This window comes from Lepidochelys kempii, chromosome 6, assembly GCF_965140285.1.
Source record: "Lepidochelys kempii isolate rLepKem1 chromosome 6, rLepKem1.hap1, whole genome shotgun sequence".
Lineage (NCBI taxonomy): Eukaryota > Metazoa > Chordata > Testudines > Cheloniidae > Lepidochelys > Lepidochelys kempii.
The window spans coordinates 128,334,043-128,355,587 of NC_136385.1; the positions used below are offsets into that span (position 1 = coordinate 128,334,043).

At 45.0% G+C, this 21,545-nt stretch overlaps 2 protein-coding genes across 6 annotated transcripts in view; both read left to right on the forward strand.

The window, feature by feature from the left end:
• L2HGDH (L-2-hydroxyglutarate dehydrogenase) overlaps window positions 1–4,457 on the forward strand; it is a 46,433-nt gene extending 41,976 nt beyond the window's left edge. Inside the window, exon 10 of the mRNA XM_073350201.2 lies at window positions 1,965–4,457. Coding sequence (XP_073206302.1) covers window positions 1,965–2,160 — 196 coding nt within the window. The 3' untranslated portion in view covers window positions 2,161–4,457. The remainder of the gene's footprint in view (window positions 1–1,964) is intronic.
• A 7,580-nt stretch (window positions 4,458–12,037) lies between these two features.
• Window positions 12,038–21,545, forward strand: part of SOS2 (SOS Ras/Rho guanine nucleotide exchange factor 2) — a 114,250-nt gene continuing 104,742 nt past the window's right edge. For 2 of the 5 annotated variants that reach the window (XM_073350213.2, XM_073350214.2), the window contains exon 1: window positions 12,038–12,488. In XM_073350213.2, the coding sequence (XP_073206314.1) occupies window positions 12,402–12,488 (87 nt within the window). In that variant the 5' untranslated portion in view covers window positions 12,038–12,401. The remainder of the gene's footprint in view (window positions 12,489–21,545) is intronic. The other 3 variants (XM_073350211.2, XM_073350216.2, XM_073350212.2) reach the window with 2 other exon arrangements.

Sequence of the window (21,545 nt, forward strand, 5' to 3'; positions counted from 1 at the left end):
AGGTTATTAGGAGTAAGCAGAGAGCCTATAGCGAATGGAAAAAGGGGTTGATTAGAAAATGTTGGAATAAAGTGAGAATTGCTAAAAGTCAATCTGAATTAGCTCTTGCCAAGGAAATTAAAATAAATAAGAGGGGTTTTAGTTATATAAATAAAGAGAGAATAAGGAAGGATTAGGTTGAGTCACTACTCAGAGTGAATGGGAAGGAGATTAAAGATAATCTAGATGCAGGCGTACAGCCCAAAAACTAAACGAATACTTTGCCTTGGTTTTCAATTACCATGATGATATAGAACAGTTTGTATGCCTCGTTAAGGGCAGCTACAGAAAAGTGTGGTCCACTCCCAGTCTAAGGGCTGTCGAAAGCAAATTATTCTGGAATAGCTATGCTGATTATAACAGTGGATTAAGCTAATTTGGAATAAGACACTCTTCTTCAGGAGTATGAGCGTCCACACATGGAGTTAATCAGGAATAGCTAATCCGCTGTAAATTCACACCCTACTTTATTCCAGATTAACTGTTATGTATAGACAAACCCTAAGGCTTGAGTGAAAAATTCTTAAATGGCTAATATTACTGGCATGCAGAGAATCATCAGGGTAAGCTCAAGATGGAAGTCTTGCATGTAGCCTTCTCCCTGCTCAAAGAGTTTTCAAATGAACATAGCTGGCTTACAGTCATTCTTCCTCATCTGCATCCAGTGCGAAAACTGCAGGGCAAGCCTAAGGGTGGTGCAATGATTAGGATCCTAGGCTGGGACTTGGGAGACCCAGTTCAGTTCCCTGCTCTGCCTGTGTGACCTAGGGCAAGTCACTGAGGGCTCGTCTACATGGGGAAACTTACTGACATAACCATCCTTGTATAATTATACTGCTGTATTCATACCAGAATTACTCCCTGTGTAGACACACTTCTTATGGACTAAGGGTGCCCTTTTCCCATTTAGTGACATAAACCAAACTGGGAAAAGGCACTTTTATTCTGGAATAACCGTGAGTTACAGCAGTATAATTATACCAGTAAAATTCTTCATGTTGACAAGCCCTTAGATTTTCCATGCCTCAGTTCCCCATCTGTAATAGGGAAGCTCCTATTATCCCCATCTCACGGAGTGCTGTGAGGGTGAACACATGAAGAGTGTGAGACATTGGATACAGTGGTAAAAGAGGCCATACAAATACCGGTGATAGATGTGATCAATCCAGTAAGCAGGTATGCGTCTGCCTGCACTGCCCTCCAGGAAGCTCCACTGAGAGGGAAATACAATAACTGAACCTCATAGTCATGTTTCACTGCTGGGATGTCAGCATGGAATAACTATCTATGACTACAGCCTACACACATTGCACAGCTGCAGAATATTTCCCCCATGTCACATCTGACTTTCGGTTTCCCTTGGAAGGGCATGGTGCCCCAAATGGTACAAATATTCTTCAGTAACAAAATCTCTATACAACAGTATGTATGTAGGGTAAGTATAATGGTGGCTGTGAGCTAATATCCGTCTCCCTTATTGACAAGAGAAAATTGGAGAAAATATGGATATTTGTGGCAGAGGTATTTTAGTGGTGTTTATGCTAAATGACTTGCCCAGATCTCAGGGGGTGGGTAAGTGTCAGAGCTTGGATTAGATCTAGTGTAGCTGTATTTTTAGACCACATCTCTCTCAGGTGAAATAGACTAGCTCTAGTCTGCTTCCTTGTTTCTTTGGCCTGCTAGATGTACAAGCTTCTAGGGTTCCCCATCTCACCTCAAGGGGATTCACAAGTTAATACTGTTATAAACCTGCATGTTTTGTAACTGATCGGTGTTTATTCCTAGGTCCTGCTTCACTTTTAAATGCCCTAAAAGGAATTGCCAGTATTTTGTTTAGCATCTCTCACAACTTGGCGTGGTTTATTAGATAACATTAGCCCATGCTGTTTTCTTTCTAATTACCAAGTCTTCCTTTGTTTTTGCAGGGGTCCAGCTGGAGTAAGAGCCCAGGCCTTGGACCGGGATGGAAATTTGGTAGATGACTTCGTATTCGATGGAGGCACTGGCGATATTGGAAGCAGAGTTCTTCATGTCAGAAATGCCCCATCTCCTGCCGCTACCTCCTCCCTTGCCATTGCAAAAATGATCGCAGATGAAGCGGAGCGAAGATTTGGCTTGTGAAATGAACCGGCACCGCACTGTTTGTATCCACTCTTGGTTAGCTGTGGGACTGCACTGAATGAAGTCTGCAGTTTGTCAGAGTGAAGATAAACTGGAAGTCGTCTTGTTCAGCAGATGAACAGTGGCATTTAGTCTGTAGAATACAAAACTAGCATGTCGGTTGTTTGCCTCCATAAGCCTTTACTTCTCTACTTACTAACCAGGCATTGTGAGATCAGATAAGTCCTGGGGGAATGGAGAGCACCCCCAAAATACTGTATTGATGGGGGGGACAGGAATCAGTGAGTGCCCAGCTGGAAGAGAGAAAAGAGCCACCTTCAACTGCAGAGTCAGTGACATCTCCTTCCCCCCCCAAAGAGCTGCCTCTCTGTGCATGGTGCTGCACTAACTGCTGCTCGGTGGTCACTAGAGGGCTGTAGGAGGAACAGAAAGAGCTATTGCCAAATGGGCTTCCCGCACTCTGATTTCCCATGTTCTCTGGTTTAAACAGGACCTCCCAGCATCTCCAATGCAGCAAGGTGGCCCCTTGAGGCATCATGGCCAGGGAGAGGCTGTGATGGTCCCTCCCTCTTTCAAGAGATTGGGGAATTCACCTCCTCACTAATGAACAAAATGAGAAAAACTGGTGAACACCCTTTAAGGAATGTAAATATGGAAGTACTGTAAACAACCCTTTGTCATTGCATCGTTGGGGAGCCGCTGAAAATGTTAGTTGACATTCATTGCTTTCTCCATTAATGCACAGTACCTGAGATAGGCCCAAGCCCAACAATTGGTTTTATATTTCCTTTGGATGTCTTACTTGATTTGCATATGCACACAGTCATTCATAGCACTGTCTTCCTACTGAGATCAGAGAGAAATAAATGCCATTGTTCATAAAAGCAAAACATGGGGGTCAGTGAAGAGCAAATAATTATTCTTAAAGACAGATAATGCAAAATGAACTTGCTTTTGTGCAGCATATTGAGCAATCGGATGAAAATCTACTTCGTAAAAACAATGTGAAAAGGAGGAAATTACAGAAATCTGTCTTTAGTTCAGTCATTTTGTACACTACTTTCACTTTGAGTCCAAATAGCAGTGAGTCATGAAAGTTTCCCACTTCCAATCATCTGTTGGTCGGAGGGGACCTTCGAGACTACTGATTGGTATCACTGAAAGACACACTTGTGAACTTGGTATTTCCTCTGACACTTGCTGCTTCAAACACTATGAAATGTTTTCAGAAGTGTGCCTGGAAGTGAAACCGTTCCCTGGAATGTAGAGAATGTTCATTAAAATCTTGGGACTTAAAACAAGCTCTTTCCTAACTGAACTATGACTGTCTTAGTATGTACAGCATAATTACTACAAAAAAGATAATTGTATGGCCCCAGGGACATAGTGCTGCAAAGTACACTTTAAAAGCATGTGTGCAGGAGATGTTGGGAAATGTAGATAATTAAGGGTGGTTAGCTGCCTACCAGACAATTTGGCCGCCTTTTTTTTTTTTTTTTAAAGGATTACCTTATAGATTTCTGTTATATACATACACTGCATTGTGTTAGCACGGGAGTTCGGGTACATAAACAGATTCTACATCTCTGGTATACAATAGGCTAGAAGTTCTCAATGCAGGGGGGCTTAAAAACTTACTTGGCTTTTCTGATGAAATGTACTTTATCAGAAAAATATTTGCGAACTCCTACTAAACTTAATATGTCAATTTATAAACCCAAATAATTCGCCTCTTGAAGAGAAATCTTTATGCACGTTAGTTTTAGCCGAAATAAAGCTAGAATGGGATTCCAGGTGCTTCAAACACTAACGCAGACTAGTTGAGCAAGAGTCATAGCTGCACAGCTAAAATACGTCCGCTCACCAAGTGTTGCCTATCAACAGTAAATACAAGAAGATTGCAAAGTAACTTCCTCCTACATGAGGTGTGGCTCTAACGTGTATTAACAGAATAAAGAATGTTAAAAAGTAAACCAGTCATGCACTTTGATTCTTAAATCAGGGAGTTTGAATGTACAAATGTTTGAATGTTTGAATGATAGTTTTATAAGGAATTCTCTTTTAATTAAATTTCAGGGTGATAACTGTTTAGGCTAAAGCTTATTAGATATTTTTTTTAGCTCTGAATCTTTTATCAAATTCTGTAAAATAGTCTTTATTTCTGTTGAGTTGTAAACAACTTTTTTTTAAAAGGAAACATTTTAAAATTCTGTAAATTGCTACAATAGTGGTGTTCGCACGTAAGTGAAGCTTTGTCCAAGAAGTGTGAAAAGAATAAAATGTCCAGTTCACTTGTATTGTTCCAATATCATGTCCTTTTGTATTTTGTGGTTAAAAATATTACATTAACCCTTCCCCCCATCCCACTAGGCATACAAATTGTTCTTGATTTGCAGGAAAGCTCCTGTGGATGGCCTGTAGCGTTAAACACCGACCTCGGGCAGTCAGTGGCTCTGTGCATAGAAATACCTAAATTTGCTTAAAGAGAGAGTTCTTTCTTTCCCACATAGGAAAGTGTGTGATCAGTAGGATTACCCAGAACCACCTATAAGAATGAGCTAAATGTCTCTTCTGAGGAGGCTCTGGTTAAATGCACTCACTTTCCTCTCAGGATCACCCAGAAGCTTGAAGCCCAAGAACATACTGCACAGCAAGGACAACAAAAGGGAAACTGCTTATCCTTCTGCAGTGCCTCTGTTAGTTAAATTCCAAGCCTTTAAATAGGCCAGCATAATGACTCTGATATCAGCTAGACTATACACAAACCAACTGTCAATCCCTTTTAATAGGGTTTGAAAAAGTCATGATTTACCTGGAATTGGCAAGTATCCTAGAAACATGAGGTCCTGGATATTTCCTGCTTCGCATTTGTAGGCAGGGTTCAGAGATTCATATATGCCAAGGCCAAAAGGAACCATTGTGATCAGCTCGTCTGACCTCCTGTGTAACACAGGCCAGAGAACTTCCCCCAGAATAATTCCTAGAGTGGATCTTTTAGAACAACATCCAATCTTGATTTTAAAATTTTCAGTGATGGAGAACCCACCAGGACCCTCGGTAAGTTGTTCTAATAGTTAATTACTCTTGCCATTAAAAATTGTGCTTTATTTCTAGACTGAATTTGTCTCGCTTCAACTTCCAGCCATTGGGTCATGTCATGCCTTTCTCTGCTAGATTGACGAGCCCATTATTAAATATTTGTTCCCTGTGTAGATACTTATAAACTGTAATCAAATCTCCCTTTAACCGTCTCTTTGTTAAGCTAAATAGATAGACTCAAGGAGCAAACTCTCGATATGGCAGGTTTTCTAATCCTTGAATCATTCTTGTGGCTCTTCTCTTAACCCTCTCCAATTTATTAACATCCTTCTTGAATTGTGGGCATCAGAACTGGACACACTATCCCAGCAGTGGTCGCACCAGTACCAAATACAGAGGCAAAATGACTTCTCTACTTCTACTGGAGATTCCCCTCTTTATGCATGTAAAGAACTGCATTAGCCCTTTTGGCCACAGAGTCACATTGGGCTCTCATGTTCAGCTAATTAGCTACTATGACCCACTTTTTCAGTCACTACTTCCCAGGATAGTCTCCCAGCCTATAAATATGGCCTACATTCTTTGCTCCTAGATACATACATTTACATTGAGCTGTATTAAAACACATCTTGCTTGCTTGCACCCATTTTACCAAGCAATCAAGCTTGCTCTGAATCAGTGACCTGTCTTTCATTATTTACCACTCTCCCAATTTTTGTGTTATCTGCAAGTTTTATCACAGCTGGTTTAAGGTTTTCTACCAGGTCATTGATTAAAAATGTTAAATAACATAGGGCCAAGAACTGATGTCCACTGGAAATACACCTGCTTGATGATAATTCCCTGCTTACACTTACATTCCAAGACCTATAATTTAGCCAGTTTTTAATACATTTAATGTGTACCATGTTAATTTTATATTGTCAGTTTTTAATCAGAATGTCATGCAGCACCAAGTCAGACGCCATACAGAGGTCCGTAGATTAAATCGACATTAATACCTTTATCAACCACATTTGTAATCGCATCAAAAAGAGATCTCAAGTTAGTCTGACAGAGTCTTGTTTGAATAAACCCCTGTTGATTGACATGTATTACTTTACTCTCCTTAAATTCTTTATTAATCAAATTTAATAAATTAATAAATTCTTTATTCATCAGTCCTGTATCAGCTGCTCCATTATCTTGCCTGGGATCGATGTCAGTCTGACAGGCCTATAATTACCCCCATCATGCTGTTTACCTTTTAAAAATTGGTACATTAGCTTTCTTCCAGTCTCCTGGAATTTCCCCGGTGCTCCAAGACTTACTGAAAATCAACAATAACAGTCCAGCAAGTGCCTCAGTCAGCTCTTTTAAAACTCTTGGATGTTATATGGACCTGCTGATTTTAAAATGTTTAACTTTAGTAACTTCTGTTTAACATCCTCTAGAGATACTAGTGGAATGGAATGAGTACTCTCACCACATGATGAAACTATATTGTCTGCTGCTGTGCCCATCGCCCAGGATAAAGTATCCAGACTGCTGTGGTCAGCTGCTCCCAGTGTAGACTACTGACACTTTGCCAGTTTTGGCAGCAGTGAAAGGGAAGTAGCAATTGCCAGGGGTGCCCTCCTAAAGTTATGTGGGTCCAAAAGAGCAGAAGAAACGGCATATGTGAGGGCTTGTCTATACATGGAAATTGCCCAGACTATTTATTCCACCATAGCTTCCCCCTGTGGACACTCTGATTCTGCAACGAGTGGGTTTTTTTTCTGATTCAGGGTGTGGTTATGGGGGTGGGGGGAGTTTAACCCAAAATTGTTTGATGCAGGTCCGGTAACTCACTCCAACAGCATGCACACGGAACAGCTGATGCGTTTTCAATTTGCAGCATGTGAGCGTTCTGCCGCGGTGCTGCAGAGAGAGGCTGTGGTGGTCTTGCGGGGGTGGGTATCCCGGGGTCTTTCGTTTCACAGCTGAGCAATGTGCATTTTGGGATTGTTTTTGCTGTGAATTGTGGGAAACCAGGCAGATTTTTTTAATTCCATGTTTCTGTTATACCAATAAAATAAAAACCAGCAGGATCTTATTAAAGGGGAAAAGGCAAAATGCCACATTTATTGTGAATACAGAAAGAATCCTCGTAAGCAGTTAGTTATCGCTATAACATTCCGTTCAATTTCATATTTATTCACACATTCATTCATACACACAAACACGCACACAGGTTCTGCAAGGTTGTTATCATAGTTACCAGCCTTAGAGTTGCTCATGCCAAGCCACTGGCCAGGTGGCCTGGACACGAGGAGGGGGCAGGGCCTTGTCAGATGCTCATCTGACACTCCTGGAAGTTGGTTTGCAGAATCAGACCCCAAAGTTCTCACTTTCTAGAGTCCATTTTTATAGGAATTTATTCCTACGCCAGTCTATGGGAATTGCTTCATCATGCTGTTGCTGAATCAATCAGCAGATGGCACATTCCTGACGGCACCATGTTGTTTTTCGGTTCTCCCATCCTTGAGGCTGTTGGGTGGATTCCAGTCTTCCCTCCGGGGTTCTTCTGGTTGTTTCCACTTGACGCCTTCTTCGGCCAATGGACACTGGATTCTAAGGCTGGCACCTCCCTGATCATTCAGTTATTATCCGCACCAAGCATCCATCCACATACATCCTCTATCTCTATTTTAATCACAATTGTTAACAAAGCAAGATAAATACGACAAAAGGGCAGGGAGTCTCTGTGTGCTGTTTCTGTTGTTACGAAGTATTGCTTTGAGAACAGACTCTGTCTTAGAATGTACTAACACAATTAGTACCTTGCAAGTTTCACACAGAGAGGGAGAGAAACAGTACTAAAAACCAAGAGACCTCTTAATTAGTAATACCCTGGAATTTAAACGATGGGGAATCAAACTCATTTGTGATTTTAATACAGAACTTCTTTAATATGATCCAACATTTCCACCATCTCTGTCCCATACGTTTCCCTTTGGGGTGAGCTTGTGCCGTTTTTGAATGGCTGTTGGCCGTCATGGACCCAACTGCTCCGCAGCGCTATGGTGAGGAGTGTGAATAAGCACCGGCTGCTTGGGCTATGTTACAGTAGTCAAAGCTGGACGAATTTGATGCTGGTCTTCATCCGGCACACCACTGAGCAGATGACGTGGATTGTGCAGAAGCAGGAAAATGTCCTAGGCCAGCAGCTGCAGCTCCTGCGGTGGCAGGAGAATACTCTGAAGCGGTGGCAGCCAGAAGGAAGGGGACGATGTTGAGCTGTTGGAACAAGAGGCCCAGTTCCAGGATCACCTGCTCAGCATTCAGCACCGATTCCGGACCCAGGAAAGCAGTGGTGGGAGAGGACGGTTTTGCAGACATAGGATGACCAGCAGTGGCAAGAGAACTTTAGGATGGGGAGGGTTACCTTTTTTGAGATCTGTGCAGAACGGACGCTGGAGCTGCCATGACAGCGTACCAACGTGCAGTGCCCCATACCGATGGAGTAACAGGGTCACCATTGCCATCTGGAAGCTGGTCACCACAGAATGCTACGGGTCCATAACTAACCAATTTGTTGTGGGGCCATCAACCGTTGGGGGCCCGCTGTCATGCAGGTCTGCTATGCCACTGATAAGGTGCTGTCCAACTGAGTTGTCAAAATGCATAGTGCTCAGGAGATTATTGATAGATTTGCATGCCAGGGGTTCCCAAACCACTTGGGGGCTATTGATGGACCCCATGTGCCTATCATTCTCACATCCCCACCCAGGTGCAGAACTCATAAACAGAAAGGGGTATTTCTCCCGGGTGCTCCAATGACTGGTCGGCCACTGTGGCAGATTAACAGACATAAATGCAGAGTGGTCGGGAGGGGTCTACAGTGCTAGGATCTTTCGGAACTCAGTTCTTTTTAGAATAATGGACAAAGAACTGTTTGCCCTCAAGACCACTGTGGACATTAATGGTGTGGACGTCGGTCTGCTTATTCTGGGAGTCCTGGCTTATCCTCTGACGCCCTGGCCTACGAAGCCATACACAGCCCACTTGGACAGAAGGAAGGAACATTTCAACTGTTGCCTGAGGGCATTGACGACCTGTGCCTGGTGCTGGTGCGGGAGCCCAACCCTGGAACAGCTCGAGCCATACCCTCCCTCCAGCAACCCCCGCTCCCAGAAAGCAGCAGCCTCTCTGTGCAGCTCCCAGCTGCTCCTCTGCTTCTGCCTCTCCCTGCCTGGCGCAGCTCGTGGCTCAGCTGCTCTGCAGGGAGGGGCCCAGCCACTTCATGTGACCGAGCAATCTGGCAGGGGGAGGATGTGACCCTGCATGCCTCCCCCCATGCATCGGCTAGATAAGGGTTACAAGGATCCCACAGTCTGGTATATACATACTAGTTTGCCAAAGAGTGTCATGTAAAGCCTGTGTCACACTGGTCATCATAATAATTGTGAAATGTCTGCATGGATAATATGTAAGGAGTTACGTACATATACTGAAAATTATGTTCTTAGTGTCTGTGAGTTGGGGGCTGGTAAGAAGGTGATAAGCAGATTTCGTTCAGGCAGGAGATGCTTATCTACCTGTCTGGCTATATGTAGAGGGAGTATTGTACACTTCACAGCGACCACCTATTTACAGTCTGAGCAACATGCTAATCAAAAAGAAAAGGAGGACTTGTGGCACCTTAGAGACAAAACAATTGATTTGAGCATAAGCTTTCGTGAGCTACAGCTCACTTCATTGGATGCATACTGTGGAAAATACAGAAGATGTTTTCATGCACACAAACCATGAAAAAATGGGTGTTTATCACTACAAAAGGTTTTCTCTCCCCCCACCCCACTCTCCTGCTGGTAATAGCTTATGTAAAGTGATCACTCTCCTTACAATGTGTATGATAATCAAGGTGGGCCATTTCCAGCACAAATCCAGATTTTCTCCCCACCCTCCCTCCCCCACACACAAACCCACTCTCCTGTTGGTAATAGCTTATCTATAAACACCCATTTTTTCATGGTTTTTTCATGGGAGGGGGGTGGATGGGGCAGGGGTCCTCGGGGGGGGCATCAAGGAACGCGGGGGTGTTGGATGGGGCAGGAGTCCCAGGGGGCAAGGGTGGGCAACGACCCCCTCGTGGGGTGAGAAGGGAACCCGTTGTTAAGATTTTGGCAGCTCATTACTGACAGTAGGCATGTGGGCAAGTGCTCTCCATGCCGTGGTCCTTTGAGCGGTTGCTAGCCATGGCTTTAGCATGTCGCAGAGGCCGATTGCACAGGCAGAGCGGCTGCCATTTTGGAAACATGTACAGGCCGAACAAACAGGGTGGGCTGAGAGAGGTGGGGCTGGATACTTGGAAGGGCTCCTAGCTCACATTCACCTCCAAAGGCTGCAGCCATGGGGCACCCAAAACTGAAGCCATAACGGCAGTGTAGCACAATAATAATAAATAATTGTAAGGATAGGTACTTAAATGCCCATTTTCCATCCGGGGAATCTGACTTGTCAGTCTTGGCCTGGGTTGCTAGCTGAGACTCGGGCTCAGCTGATACAGGACAGGAATCAGGATCCGTTGCAGTAGGGCACAACTGGGACTGACTTTCCAGCTAAGGGTTACTGGGTTCAGACACAAACTGATCGTCGGAGCCCTGGGCGCATGGGACCCCAGTAACGAGCAAGTGTTGTGGGAATGCGGAATTGGTCAACCCTACGTTCGGCTGATGCGGCAACTCATGGTGTTGGACGCCATCAGGTGGTTGAGGGACGTCTACCTAGAACACATCACTGGACATCAGCTATACCAGGAGAGAGGAGCTGGAGTGCGGATGAGAAGCACAGTCAGGAAAGTAACTGAAATACTTCCCTGATGGATTGTATTTTCTAATGGCCAACTTACCCTAAATCAGTGGTTCCCAAACTGGGGTTTGCAAAATGTTACCGGGGGTTTTAGGGACAAAAATTCCCTAATGGCGGACAGAGCTGTCCCTAGGGACCCCAGGCAGCACGGGGCCAGCAGCCCGGAGCCCCTGGACTTCCAAGAGCTCAGCAGATCAACCCGAGCATATCTATCACGCTGAGGAGATTTAAACTTCAAGACTCCTTATAAGAAATGGAAAGGGAGGTGGATATTTTTGCTGCCTTTAAAATTAAATAGGCAGCTAGTCTTGTTTTTAAAATTATTATGAAGAACAAGTTTAAGCTTTGTTGTAACGTGCGTGGTTTGCCTGGACTGCTCAAGGCCCTGAATGCGTGTGTAGGAGGAATGATTTGAGCTGGCTTCTTCAATCCCTTCATGCTGTCTCACATCTGATACTCCTTGATGGCCCACAGGAGCCTGGTCTTATAACCGGCTTCTTCGAAGTGATACAAGCGGCGAAAGCGAGCTCTTGGAAGAGCGTTGCTGTTTTCCTAATGTACTAAATACACTGTAATGATCCATAATAATGAACAGTGTGTCATAAGCACGTCATACAAAACACATTTTATATTTCCGGAGATCACTGCTTTTATCATTTATTCTCCGGGACAGGAGAACATCCCGGGAAATATTCATTTTTAGGAGGGGGGGGGTCGCGAGACTGGACATTTTAGTGAAAGGGGTTCAGAGGCGGTTTAAAATTTGGGAACCGCTGCCCTACATTCTCACGCGCGGAGGGGCAACCGCTAGGTTTGCTTTCCACCCCCCCGGCCCGGGGAACGCTCCACCCGCGGGATGCGCCGGCCTGCCCGGCTCTCGCGGCTGAGGAGCCGGGCCTGGGGGCCGCGGGCGGGCGGCGCGCGGGCCGCTAGGGGGCGCCGCGGGCACGCGGGCTGGGGGGCGGGCGCCTGCGCAGTGCCGCGCCGGAGGGAGGGAAGGGCGGCGTGAGGCGGCCCCGGCGGGCAGAGCGAGGTCGCGCGAGTGGCCGGGCCCAGGCAGCGGGGCCGGCAGCCGCCCGCCCGCCCCCCCCCGCACCCGGCCGGGAGCCCAGCCCCGGCCCCTCCGGATGTGATCGCTGGCCGGGCGGGGGCAGAGCGCCGCCCCCTGCCTGCGCAGCGCGGCCCGCGGAGCCCGGCCCGCATGAGGAGCGGCCAGCGCCGGCCGGGCCGAGCCGAGGGCAAGCGGCGGCCGCCTCCGGGCCCGGGCCGGCCTGTCCCTGCCGCGCCGCCCCGCCCCGCGCCCTAGCCGCGCCCGCGCGCCGCCGTCCGGGCCCCGCCGCCCCCGATGCGGGGCAGCCGCCGCCGGGGCCATGCAGCCGCCGCCGCAGCCCTACGAGTTCTTCAGCGAGGAGAACGGCCCCAAATGGCGGGGGCTCTTCGTGCCCGCGCTGCGCAAGGTCAGGCCGGCCGCCGGCTGCGGGGCGGGCTGGCGGGGCGAGGCGGGGCTCGGCTCGGGCCTCCGCTGCCCCCCGCGGGCCCCTCCTGTGCGCGCCCCTCCTCTCCGCCCCCTGCACCTCGCTCCCCCTTCGTCGCCTGTGCGCCCCCCTCCCCGTTTACCCTTCTCCTCCCCTGTGTACTCCCCCCTCCCCTGTGTACTCCCCCCTCCCCCCGTGCACTCTCTTCATCGCCTGTGCGCCCCCCCTCCCCTGTGCACGCCCCCTCCCCCACCTCGCCTGTGCGCCCCCCTCCCCCCCGTGCACTCTCTTCATCGCCTGTGCGCCCCCCTCCCCTGTGCACGCCCCCTCCCCCACCTCGCCTGTGCGCCCCCCTCCCCCCCGTGCACTCTCTTCATCGCCTGTGCGCCCCCCCTCCCCTGTGCACGCCCCCTCCCCCACCTCGCCTGTGCGCCCCCCTCCCCCCCGTGCACTCTCTTCATCGCCTGTGCGCCCCCCTCCCCTGTGCACGCCCCCTCCCCCACCTCGCCTGTGCGCCCCCCTCCCCCCCGTGCACTCTCTTCATCGCCTGTGCGCCCCCCCTCCCCTGTGCACACCCCCTCCCCCACCTCGCCTGTGCGCCCCCCTCCCCCCCGTGCACTCTCTTCATCGCCTGTGCGCCCCCCCTCCCCTGTGCACGCCCCCTCCCCCACCTCGCCTGTGCGCCCCCCTCCCCCCCGTGCACTCTCTTCATCGCCTGTGCACCCTCCTCCTCTGTGCGCGCCCTCTCCCCTCATCCTCTGTGCGCCCCCCTCCACCCCGTGCACTCCCGTCATCGCCTGTGCACCCTTCTCCCCTGTGCGCGCCCCCTCTCCTCCTCCCCTGTTTACTCCCCTCCTCCCCTGTGCGCGCCTCCAGTCTCTGCTGTCCCCCGCTCGCCTCCATTCTCTGCTGTCCCCTGCGCACCCACATCCTGTGTACATCCCCGCTACCGCCTCCCCAACTGCATCCCCTGGGCACCTCTATCCTCCACTACCCCCCATAGACACTTACCCCCTGCACACCCCCATCCTGTGTACATCTGCTGTGCACCCCCTGACTGCATCCTTACTACACTCCTCACCTCCATCCCCGCTGCACCCCCACTATCCCGACCGCAACCCCTGTGTACCCTCATCCTCCGCTATCCCCTGCGTGCCCCCACCCCATGTACATCCCCTGGCCACATCCCCTGTGCACTGCCCACCTCATCCCTGCTACAACCCTCACCTCATCCCTTGTGCACCTCCCTCCTCCGCTACCCTCTGCAGGCACTTACCCCCGCGTGCCCCCATCCTGTGTACATCTGCTGTGCATGCCCCGACCGCATCCCCTGTGCACCTCCTACCTCATCCCCACTACACCCCTCACCTCGTCCCCTGTGCAGCTGCATCCCCCCTGCACCTCCCACCGCATCCCCGCTACACCCCTCACCATATCTGCTGTGCACCCTCATCCCTGGTACACCCCTCAACACATTCTCTGTACACCTCCACCACATCCCCTCTGCACCCCCCCCACCATGTCTAAATCCCCTCTACATCACCTATCACATCCACATGCCTTTGCACTTCCTCCCACTATGTCCCCTCCCCCAATCCCTGGTGTAGCCCCACCATGTCCCTGTCCCCTCATCCTCCTCCCTAGTGTACCCCCCACCTACTGGCCCTCCACTTATAATACATCCAGACATCCCTGTACACCCCACCACCATATCCACACCTACCCATCCATTACGTGCACACCAGCCAGCCAGCTGCTTTACACCCCCCATCTACCCTGCTCTACAGGTCTACCCATCTCCTATATACTCTCCACCACATATGCATCTACCTATCCACTATGTACTCCCACAATTGCCCCAGTGCATAAATGGGAAAGAAGCTGTATATGGGAAACTGCTTTAATTGTAACTTTCTTGGGGAGGGGTCTGTCATTTGGATAGGAGTTTGTGTAGTGCCTAGCACAATGGGGTTCTGGTCTAGGATTGGCATCCGTAGATACTACCATACAAATAATGAATCATCGTAATTAGAGAGATGCTTGTGTGTGTTTTAAGGAAGGAAGGGGAGACTGTTTCTTTTTTCCAAAAGCAGTTTTAAGAGTGGCATCAGATCAGTAGACTATGTAAATGTGGGATACACATCCTTCGCCTCTTGTGTATATCTGGGGTGGTGTTTCTCATTATCAAAGGCCACCAAACTCAGATAAATGCTCCTGTGGCTGACCTCTTGTCTGTAGTAAGAATCCTGGGTGCTTTGCTCTTTGCCCCTGAATTTCCTCTTTGGGTCAGTCAGAAGTTTGGAGTGTGCCACGCTGCCCAGCTTCCACCCCCAGATGCTTGCCAGGGGTTTAAAGCATGCAGCATCTCTCCATGCATGTTGTTCTTTCTGTATCTCTCCAGTTTCAGGATTACACTTAAAGATGATAAACCTCTGTCCCCTCCCCCTGGATGAAAATGACATATATGGTGCAGCTTTACCAGCTTGATCCAGAAGGATAGGATGTATTTTAATTTCAAATTTCGTTAAGTTGAAATTTTCTTCTTGGGATCCTAAAACAAAAAATATTGATACAGTCTGTAGTCGGTTAATGCTGTTGTTGCCAATTTACTGCTATAGACTTGGTTTTGTTATGAGGAAACAGAACTGGTATTTGAATTTCTCTAAACGAGAGAGAATGTGTGAATTTTTGTAAAGGATTCCCCCCCCAGCCCCTCCGGGGAAAGTTCCTGGTCTGGAGTACTCACCCTTAATATGAAGCAATTCTATTGTGTTGTGCATTTGTTTAATAAGCATGAAATGTCAATGAGTCAAAGTAAAATTGTATCAGTGTTCCAATTATTGTAATCCCAGACAAGATATTAAGGGGCAATGTCAGGTTTAAAACCATAGCAATGAAGGTGTTTAAAACAGAACATTTTAAAACTGTAATGTTTCACTGTGCTGTTTACATATTGAACTTATTTCACTTTAAACTATGAAAACAGACAGCTTTTGGAATTCTGCCAGGCTTGGGTTCCAAATACTTAAAGCAGAGTGTTTGGTTTTTTTTTTAAAAGCTTCCACTGAAACTAAATGCAAATGCATTAAAACTTTGTTGGTCCCAAAAGAAGCTGTCAAGGGGGATAAAAATGATAATTGAAAAAAATGGATAAAAATTAAAACCTGGATTTTTTTATGTAAATACATTTTTCTTAAATAATTCTGTTTAAAATTTAAAATTCTGACTTTAAGGCCTAAATCTATTAATAAATAATTTAAATAAAAAAAATCAACAGTACATATTTGCTGTTGGCGTTTTAAAGACAGTCAAACCACTGAACTGGTGGAAGTCCCTGGCTAATCGCATGGAACCAGAGTTTACTGAAGTGCTAAGCCAACTTTTGACAGCAATAGCCACTTTGGCAGGTGTAAAGAGAATATTTTCTTCATTTCAGTTTATTGATCAAGTTCATATCTATTACTAGTTCATTCAAAGCTGAAAAAGCAGGAAAGCTTGTTTTTCTCTTCCTGTTGTTGAATAAAAATAAGCTGTGAGAGAAAGAGATCTTAGATCTTTTAGAGCTAGCAGGACATCGTGACCAGAAACAATCAGTAAAATTCACTAACAAAAGATATTTCCTTTGCTTAATATATCAGTTAGTTTTAAATGCAACATATGTTTTGATAAACATTTTTCTTACATATCAGCACACTTAAGGTAATTTTATTTAAACAATTTTAAATATTTTGTGCGTTTTATTTGAATTCCATCCACATGCAGCTTGATACGAATCATAAATAAATTATCTAGGAATAAATGTTCACCATTTTCTAACATAAACAAATGTTAAAAATCAAGAATTTGAATAAATGTGTGTTAAACTATATAATTGTTTAAATGAATAGAGAGGCAGTGTATCCTTCTGGTTAGCAAACAATACAAAATTATATCTACCAATGAGTATCCACCTTTCTTTAGGAAAATAATTGAAGTACAAATGCAAAACAAGATTAAAATAGAAGATTTAAATAAAGGTTTCCAGCATGCTGATTTCAGTTATAACAATCTTAAGTGTTACTTTTAATAAGTAAAACATTTCAAAGAGAAGTGTGTTCTTTTAAATTGACAAGGCTCTTTATGTTTAGTAAAAGATTCTTTAAACCCCACCTCCCGCTAAATCTAGAGCTAAATTTGACCACAATATCACTTTTTAAACAGTTTTTGAAGCTCCTTCACTAGCAGTTCTATTAGGCAAGACAAAGGAGTGGCTTGATAGGACTTGATTAATAAAGAATAAAAGGAGGATAATATAAATAATGCCAATCAATGGGACTTTATGGAAAATAGATAAGTAATTTCTTTTATAAGATTACAAGTTTGGTTGGTAAAGGTAATAGAGTTAATGTAGTATACTTAGACTTCTGTAAGGCATTTGGCTTGTTACTGCATGACATTTTGATTAAAAATTAATGTGAGCCATCTTAATTTTATATTTTTTAAATGGATTTAAAGTTGGCTGATGGATCTCAAAATATAATTGTAAATGGGGAATCATCATGAAATGGATGTGTTTCTAGTGGGGAGATTCTGCAGGGATCGCTTCTTGACTCTATGCTATTTAACATTTAATTTTATTAATGACCTGGACATAAAATCATCACTGATAAAGTTTGCACATGACAGAAAAATTGGGAGAGTGGTAAATAACGAAGAGGACTGGTCACTGATACAGAGTGAGCTGGATCACTTGATAAACTGGGTGCAAGTATACAGTATGTGTTTTAATATGGCTAAATGTATATATCTTGGAACAAAGAATATAGTCCATACTTATAGGCTGGGGGACTCTATCCTGGGAAGCAGTGACTGAAAAAGATTTGGGGATTGTTGTGAACAATCAGCACTCCCAGTGTGATGCTGTAGCAAAAGGGCTAATTACCAAGGATCAGAGGTGTAGCCATGTTAGTCTGTATCCACAGTTGGGCTAATGTAGTTCTTGCCCGTATATACGGGACTCTCCAGTAGAAGTAGAGAGGTTATGTTACTGCTGTATTTGGCACTGGTGCAATTGTTGCTGGAATGTTGTGTCCCGTTCTGGTGCCCACAATTCAAGAAGGATGTTGATAAATTGGAGAGGATTCAGAAAAGGGCCATGAAAATGATGAAAGGATTAGAAAACATGTTTTATAGTGCTTGAGTCTATTTAGCCTAACAAAGTGAAGATTAAAGGGTGACTTGAGTACAGTCTGTAAGTTCTTACATGGGGAACAATATTTAATAATGGGCTTTTCAGTCTAGCAGAAAAAGGATCCAATGGCTGGAAGTTGAAGCTACACAAATTCAGACTGAAAATAAGGCATAAATAAGTGAGAGTAATTAACCGTTGGAACAGCTTACCAAGGGTTGTGGTAGATTCTCCATCCCTGACAATTTTTAAATCGAGATTGGATGTTTTTCTAAAAGATCTGCTCTAGGAATTATTTTGGGGAAGTGCTATGGCAGGTGTTATATAAGAGGTCAGACCTGTTGATCACTATGGTCCCTTCAGGCCTTGGATTCTATGAATGATCCTGTGTATTTCAAAGTCTCCCCTCTGACCTTTGTAAGGAAGGTGTCTTGTTAAGAAGCACACTCTAAAACTAAGGTCCAAGTCCTCTAAGAGAATTTGCTGGTGTGCATCATTATGACTGCAGAGCTCCCATTCCTACTGATAGTCACCCCTTTCTGGAATAAAATCTTGCAGTACTGAGATTATTTTCCAAGTTATCAGTGCTTTAATATAACATCAATTTAACGTTTTAGGCCCTGATTTTCAAAGGAGACTGTGGGAGTTAGGTACCTAAATCTCATTGATTTTCAGTGACAGTTGGGGGCCTAGCTCAGTCAGGCCCCTCCACAAATCCCATTATTAATGCATTCATAATAAATGCGTTGTAGTATACAGCTGTTTGGAGCTGTAGTTGAAAACTCCCATTGATACTGAATTTATTTTTAAATGTTATCAGGAATCTATTTCTTTTCTGATATTCACAGAAAGCTTCCTAACTAGAGCATTTAACTGCAACCAAAATGGAACCAGATTGCTGGCACTTAAAAAGATCATAGAGTGGTTTTTAAACTAAGCGCTGGGGGAAAACTGACAGGTGCGGAGGGGCATGTGGTTTGGACAGAGACATCCCTTAGGGGAGGATCTATTAAGGAGATTCTCTATGTCCTAGTAAAGAGGAGAGGATGGAAGATGATAAAATATGGGTAGGGTCTGATGAGAAACAAATCAAAAAGTGTCCCATTCAATTACATCATGTAATGGCAGACACCTAAAAAGTAAATAGTATTTAAAGTGCTTATATTACAAATGCTGAAAGTCTAAATGATAAGATGGGTGAACTAGAGTGCCTTGTATTAAGTTAGGATATCGATACAATAGGCATCACACAAACTTGGTGGAATGAAGATAAAACAATGGGACACAGTAATACCAGGGGTATAAAATATATCGGGAAGGACAGAACAGGTTGTGCTGGTGGGGATGTGGCACTATATGTGAAAGAGTGTAGAATCAAATGAAGTAAAAATCTTAAATGAACCAAACTGTACCATAGAATCTCTGTGGATAGTAATTCCATGCTCTAATAGTAAGAATATTGCAGTCGGGATGTACTACCGACCACGTGACCAGGATGGCGATAGTGACTGTGAAATGCTTAGGGAGATTAGAGTGGCTATAAAAATAAAAAACTCAGTAATAATGGGGGATTTCAACTATCCTTATATTGACTGGGTACATGTCATCTCAGGATGGAGATCATAGAATCATAGAATATCAGGATTGGAAGGGACCTCAGGAGGTCATCTAGCCCAAACCCCTGCTCAAAGCAGGACCAATCCTCAATTTTTGCCCCACATGCCTAAATGGCCCCCTCAAGGATTAAACCCACAACCCTGGGTTTAGCAGGCCAATGCTCAAACCACTGAGCTATCCCTCCCCCCAAAATGTAGATATAAAGTTTCCTGGCAGCTTAAATGACTGCTTCTTGAGCAGCTTGTCCTGGAACCCACAAGAGGAGAGGCAATTCTTGATTTAGTCCTAAGATCAGTACAGGATCTGGTCCAAGAGGTGAATATTGCTGCACCACTTGGTAATAGTGACCATAATATAATTAAATTGAACATCCCTGTGGTGCGGAAAACACCGCAGCAGCCCAACACTGTAGCATTTAATTTCAGAAAGGGGAACTACACAAAAATGAGGAAGTTAGTTAAACAAATTAAAAGGTACAGTGCCAAAAATGAAATCCCTGCAAGCTGCATGGAAACTTTTTAAAGACACTCATAATAGAGCCTCAACTTACATGTACACCCATTATTAAAAAAACATCATAAGAGAACCAAAAAAGTGCCACCATGGCTAAACAACAAAGTAAAAGAAGCAGTACGAGACAAAAAGGCATCCTTTAAAAAGTGGAAGTTAAATCCTAGTGTGGAAAATAGAAAGTAGCATAAACTCTGGCAAATGAAGTGTAAAAATATAATTAGGAAGGCCAAAAAATGTTTTGAACAGCTAGACAAAGACCCAAAAAGTAATAGTTTTTTTTTAAAAGTATATCAGAAGCAGGAAGCCTGCTCAACTACCAGTGGGGCCACTGGATGATCGAGATGCTAAAGGAGCACTCAAGGAGGATAAGGCCATTGTGGAGAAACTAAACAAATTCTTTGCATTGGTCTTCACGACTGAGGATGTGAGGGAGATTCCTAAACCTGAGCCATTCTTTTCAGGTGATAGATCTGAGGAACTGTCCCAGATTGAGGTGTCAGTAGAGGAGGTTTTGGAACAAATTGATAAACTAAACAGTAATAAGTCACCAGGACCAGATGGTATTCACCCCAGAGTTCTGAAAGAACTCAAATGTGAAATTGAAGAACTACTAACTGTAGTTTGTAACCATCATTTAAATCAGCTTCTGTACCAAATGACTGGAGGATAACTAATGTGATGCCAACTTTTAAAAAGGGCTCCAGGGGTGATTCCAGCAATTACAGGCCGGTAAGCCTGACTTCAGTACTGGGCAAACTGGTTGAAACTATAGTAAAGAACAAAATTGTCAGACACATAGATGAACATAATTTGTTGAGGAATAGTCAACATGGTTTTTGTAAAGGGAAATCATGCCTCACCAATCTACTAGAATTCTTTGAGGGGGTCAACAATCATGAGGACAAGGGGGATCCAGTGGATATAGTGCACTTGGACTTTCAGAAAACCTTTGACAAGGTCCCTCGCCAAAGGTTCTTAAAGTAAACTGTCATGGGATAAGAGGGAAGGTCCTCTGATGGATTGGTAACTGGTTAAAAGATAGGAAACAAAGAGTAAGAATAAATGGTCAGTTTTCAGAATGGAGAGGGGTAAATAGTGGTGTTCCCCAAAGGTCTGTACTGAGACCAGTCCTATTCAACATATTCATAAATGATCTGGAAAAGGGGGTAAACAGTGAGGTGGCAAAATTTGCAGAGGATACACAACTACTCAAGATAGTTTAGTCCCAGGCAGACTGTGAAGAGCTACAAAAGGATGTTACAAAACTGCGTGACCGGGCAACAAAATGGCAGATGAAATTCAGTATTGATAAATGCAAAGTGATGCACATTGGAAAACATAATCCCAACTATATGTATAAAATGAAGGGGTCTAAATGAGCTGTTATCACTCAAGAAGGAGATCTTGGAGTCACTGTGGATAGTTCTCTGACAACAGCCACTCAATGTGCAGCGGCTGTCAAAAAAGCAAACAGAATGTTGGGAATCATTAAGAAAGAAAATATTGTATTGCCTCTATATAAATCCATGGTACACCCACATCTTGAACACTGCATGCTGATGTGGTCGCCCCATCTCAAAAAAGATAGATTTAGAAAAGGTTCAGAAAAGGGCAAAAAAAAAAAAAAAAAGATTAGGGGTATGGAATGGCTTCTGTATGAGGAGTGATTTATAAGACTGGGACTTTTCAGCTTGGAAAGAGATGACTAAGGCAGGATATGATAGAGGTCTATAACATCATGA